At 56.7% G+C, this 5,351-nt stretch overlaps 1 protein-coding gene across 1 annotated transcript in view; it reads left to right on the plus strand.

Annotated features, from left to right (window-relative positions):
- Nucleotides 1-5,351, plus strand: part of TONSL (tonsoku-like, DNA repair protein) — a gene marked incomplete at its 3' end in the record, with an annotated part of 23,982 nt that overhangs the window by 4,808 nt on the left and 13,823 nt on the right. Inside the window, exons 4-7 of the mRNA XM_018575514.1 lie at nt 190-251; nt 735-824; nt 906-978; nt 4,930-5,093. Coding sequence (XP_018431016.1) covers nt 190-251; nt 735-824; nt 906-978; nt 4,930-5,093 — 389 coding nt within the window. The remainder of the gene's footprint in view (nt 1-189; nt 252-734; nt 825-905; nt 979-4,929; nt 5,094-5,351) is intronic.

Below are 5,351 nucleotides of genomic sequence, written 5' to 3' on the forward strand. Positions count from 1 at the left end.
TCTGGACCCGGGGGGAGGAGCCGAGTCTGGACCCGGGGGGAGGAGCCGAGTCTGGACCCGGGGGGGAGGAGCCGAGGCTTCTCTCCGGGTCACTCCGCAAGGATTGAATGGCTCAGGAGCAGGGAGATGTGCGGTGCCAGAAGCATGTGTTCAGTGAAGGGAGGTGACCCCGGATTGGTTGTATTGCAGATGAGGAGGAGGATCTGGAGGGATACGAGAAGAGCGTTCCGGGGAAGAGAAGAGCCGCTCAGGTGAGCCCATTCAGCATAGGGAGCGCCGGGAAGTACCATCCAATCACTGTCCGGGGGGCGGGATCATCAAACAAATACACATTGCCCGCCACTTCCTGTCTTCTGTTTCTGATCAGCTCCAACTCTCTGAGCTCTGCTTCCCTGAACCTCCTGTCCAGTACAAGGTCACTAAGGACCGAGCAGACAGCAGCCGTCCATCTAATAGCTCAGAGAGGGGAGGAGAGTGCGTTGCATTGCTGCGTCTGCACACACAAGGGAGGCTCCATAGGATCCCGCCAGGGAAGGTAGTCACCCTGAAACAGGAAGTGGGGGGAGGGGCCGATTCTGCAGGAGACTGTTACACATCAATGAGCGGCGTCCATTGTAAGTGATGTCGTCAGCATTGGAAATCGATCAATAACCTCCTGACGTCAATGCCGATGAAGGTCCTCCCGGGGGGAGGGGGGGGAGGATGGAGATGACGGCTGTGTTTTATTCTTCCAGTGGAACCGGCGTAACGAGAAGGGGGAGACGGTCCTACACCGGGCCTGCATCGAGGGGAACATCAAACTGGCCAAGTGTCTCCTGGAGAAGGTGAGCGACCAATCACAAGTCACCCCAAGAGAAGCCCCTCCCCCCGACCTGCTATGAATAACCGGTGTCTGATCATTGCAGGGTCACCCGCTGAACCCCCGAGACTACTGCGGATGGACCCCCCTTCACGAGGCTTGTAACCATGGACACCTGGGTGAGCTACGTCACGTGACCTCCGTCCCCTCCCTTCATACTCATCCTCCTACGTCACGTGACCTCCGTCCCCTCCCTTCATACTCATCCTCCTACGTCACGTGACCTCCGTCCCCTCCCTTCCTACTCATCCTCCTACGTCACGTGACCTCCGTCCCCGCCCTTCATACTCATCCTCCTACGTCACGTGTCCTCCGTCCCCGCCCTTCCTACTCATCCTCCTACGTCACGTGACCTCCGTCCCCTCCCTTCATACTCATCCTCCTACGTCACGTGACCTCCGTCCCCTCCCTTCATACTCATCCTCCTACGTCACGTGACCTCCGTCCCCTCCCTTCATACTCATCCTCCTACGTCACGTGACCTCCGTCCCCTCCCTTCATACTCATCCTCCTACGTCACGTGACCTCCGTCCCCTCCCTTCATACTCATCCTCCTACGTCACGTGACCTCCGTCCCCTCCCTTCATACTCATCCTCCTACGTCACGTGACCTCCGTCATCTCTGTCCCCTCCCTTCATACTCATCCTCCTCCGTCATCTCTGTCCCCTCCCTTCATACTCATCCTCCTCCGTCATCTCTGTCCCCTCCCTTCATACTCATCCTCCTCCGTCATCTCTGTCCCCTCCCTTCATACTCATCCTCCTCCGTCATCTCTGTCCCCTCCCTTCATACTCATCCTCCTCCGTCATCTCTGTCCCCTCCCTTCATACTCATCCTCCTCCGTCATCTCTGTCCCCTCCCTTCATACTCATCCTCCTCCGTCATCTCTGTCCCCTCCCTTCATACTCATCCTCCTCCGTCATCTCTGTCCCCTCCCTTCATACTCATCCTCCTCCGTCATCTCTGTCCCCTCCCTTCATACTCATCCTCCTCCGTCATCTCTGTCCCCTCCCTTCATACTCATCCTCCTCCGTCATCTCTGTCCCCTCCCTTCATACTCATCCTCCTCCGTCATCTCTGTCCCCTCCCTTCATACTCATCCTCCTCCGTCATCTCTGTCCCCTCCCTTCATACTCATCCTCCTCCGTCATCTCTGTCCCCTCCCTTCATACTCATCCTCCTCCGTCATCTCTGTCCCCTCCCTTCATACTCATCCTCCTCCGTCATCTCTGTCCCCTCCCTTCATACTCATCCTCCTCCGTCATCTCTGTCCCCTCCCTTCATACTCATCCTCCTCCGTCATCTCTGTCCCCTCCCTTCATACTCATCCTCCTCCGTCATCTCTGTCCCCTCCCTTCATACTCATCCTCCTCCGTCATCTCTGTCCCCTCCCTTCATACTCATCCTCCTCCGTCATCTCTGTCCCCTCCCTTCATACTCATCCTCCTCCGTCATCTCTGTCCCCTCCCTTCATACTCATCCTCCTCCGTCATCTCTGTCCCCTCCCTTCATACTCATCCTCCTCCGTCATCTCTGTCCCCTCCCTTCATACTCATCCTCCTCCGTCATCTCTGTCCCCTCCCTTCATACTCATCCTCCTCCGTCATCTCTGTCCCCTCCCTTCATACTCATCCTCCTCCGTCATCTCTGTCCCCTCCCTTCATACTCATCCTCCTCCGTCATCTCTGTCCCCTCCCTTCATACTCATCCTCCTCCGTCATCTCTGTCCCCTCCCTTCATACTCATCCTCCTCCGTCATCTCTGTCCCCTCCCTTCATACTCATCCTCCTCCGTCATCTCTGTCCCCTCCCTTCATACTCATCCTCCTCCGTCATCTCTGTCCCCTCCCTTCATACTCATCCTCCTCCGTCATCTCTGTCCCCTCCCTTCATACTCATCCTCCTCCGTCATCTCTGTCCCCTCCCTTCATACTCATCCTCCTCCGTCATCTCTGTCCCCTCCCTTCATACTCATCCTCCTCCGTCATCTCTGTCCCCTCCCTTCATACTCATCCTCCTCCGTCATCTCTGTCCCCTCCCTTCATACTCATCCTCCTCCGTCATCTCTGTCCCCTCCCTTCATACTCATCCTCCTCCGTCATCTCTGTCCCCTCCCTTCATACTCATCCTCCTCCGTCATCTCTGTCCCCTCCCTTCATACTCATCCTCCTCCGTCATCTCTGTCCCCTCCCTTCATACTCATCCTCCTCCGTCATCTCTGTCCCCTCCCTTCATACTCATCCTCCTCCGTCATCTCTGTCCCCTCCCTTCATACTCATCCTCCTCCGTCATCTCTGTCCCCTCCCTTCATACTCATCCTCCTCCGTCATCTCTGTCCCCTCCCTTCATACTCATCCTCCTCCGTCATCTCTGTCCCCTCCCTTCATACTCATCCTCCTCCGTCATCTCTGTCCCCTCCCTTCATACTCATCCTCCTCCGTCATCTCTGTCCCCTCCCTTCATACTCATCCTCCTCCGTCATCTCTGTCCCCTCCCTTCATACTCATCCTCCTCCGTCATCTCTGTCCCCTCCCTTCATACTCATCCTCCTCCGTCATCTCTGTCCCCTCCCTTCATACTCATCCTCCTCCGTCATCTCTGTCCCCTCCCTTCATACTCATCCTCCTCCGTCATCTCTGTCCCCTCCCTTCATACTCATCCTCCTCCGTCATCTCTGTCCCCTCCCTTCATACTCATCCTCCTCCGTCATCTCTGTCCCCTCCCTTCATACTCATCCTCCTCCGTCATCTCTGTCCCCTCCCTTCATACTCATCCTCCTCCGTCATCTCTGTCCCCTCCCTTCATACTCATCCTCCTCCGTCATCTCTGTCCCCTCCCTTCATACTCATCCTCCTCCGTCATCTCTGTCCCCTCCCTTCATACTCATCCTCCTCCGTCATCTCTGTCCCCTCCCTTCATACTCATCCTCCTCCGTCATCTCTGTCCCCTCCCTTCATACTCATCCTCCTCCGTCATCTCTGTCCCCTCCCTTCATACTCATCCTCCTCCGTCATCTCTGTCCCCTCCCTTCATACTCATCCTCCTCCGTCATCTCTGTCCCCTCCCTTCATACTCATCCTCCTCCGTCATCTCTGTCCCCTCCCTTCATACTCATCCTCCTCCGTCATCTCTGTCCCCTCCCTTCATACTCATCCTCCTACGTCATCTCTGTCCCCTCCCTTCATACTCATCCTCCTCCGTCATCTCTGTCCCCTCCCTTCATACTCATCCTCCTCCGTCATCTCTGTCCCCTCCCTTCATACTCATCCTCCTCCGTCATCTCTGTCCCCTCCCTTCATACTCATCCTCCTCCGTCATCTCCGTCCCCTCCCTTCATACTCATCCTCCTACGTCACGTCATCTCCGTCCCCGCCCTTCATACTCATCCTCCTCCGTCATCTCTGTCCCCTCCCTTCATACTCATCCTCCTCCGTCATCTCTGTCCCCTCCCTTCATACTCATCCTCCTACGTCACGTCATCTCTGTCCCCGCCCTTCATACTCATCCTCCTCCGTCATCTCTGTCCCCTCCCTTCATACTCATCCTCCTCCGTCATCTCCGTCCCCGCCCTTCATACTCATCCTCCTCCGTCATCTCTGTCCCCTCCCTTCATACTCATCCTCCTACGTCATCTCTGTCCCCTCCCTTCATACTCATCCTCCTACGTCATCTCTGTCCCCTCCCTTCATACTCATCCTCCTCCGTCATCTCTGTCCCCTCCCTTCATACTCATCCTCCTCCGTCATCTCCGTCCCCGCCCTTCATACTCATCCTCCTCCGTCATCTCTGTCCCCTCCCTTCATACTCATCCTCCTACGTCACGTGACCTCCGTCCCCTCCCTTCATACTCATCCTCCTCCGTCATCTCTGTCCCCTCCCTTCATACTCATCCTCCTCCGTCACGTGACCTCCGTCCCCGCCCTTCATACTCATCCTCCTCCGTCATCTCTGTCCCCTCCCTTCATACTCATCCTCCTACGTCACGTGACCTCCGTCCCCTCCCTTCATACTCATCCTCCTACGTCATCTCTGTCCCCGCCCTTCATACTCATCCTCCGTTTTCTGTGCAGACGTGGTGCAGATGCTGCTGGATGGCGGCGCCAACATTAATGACCCGGGGGGCCCGTTGTGTGAGGGGACCACCCCGCTCCATGATGCCCTCACCTGCGGGAACTTCCATGTGGCCCAGCTGCTGATAAACCGAGGGGCGTCCGTGACGCAGAAGAACGCCAAGGTAGAGTCCCCGCCCTGTACACGCCTCCCGGAAACTGCCCCGTTACCCCTATGTGGGCGGAGTCCGGGGCCAGCCTATTGGGTATAACAGTAGGGATTGTCTGATCCTCTGTCCTCCCTGACGCGGGATTGGATCTGAACTCCACCAATCTACCTTACAGGACACAGACCATTCACAGACCATTGGGTATAATGCCGGTGTGATCGGGTGATTGGACGCTCGTATACCCCCCCCCCCCCCCCGGGGGCCTGTACAAAC

The sequence above is a fragment of the Nanorana parkeri genome, unplaced genomic scaffold (genome assembly GCF_000935625.1).
Source record: "Nanorana parkeri isolate BGI_ZX_2015 unplaced genomic scaffold, ASM93562v1 scaffold4050, whole genome shotgun sequence".
NCBI lineage: Eukaryota > Metazoa > Chordata > Amphibia > Anura > Dicroglossidae > Nanorana > Nanorana parkeri.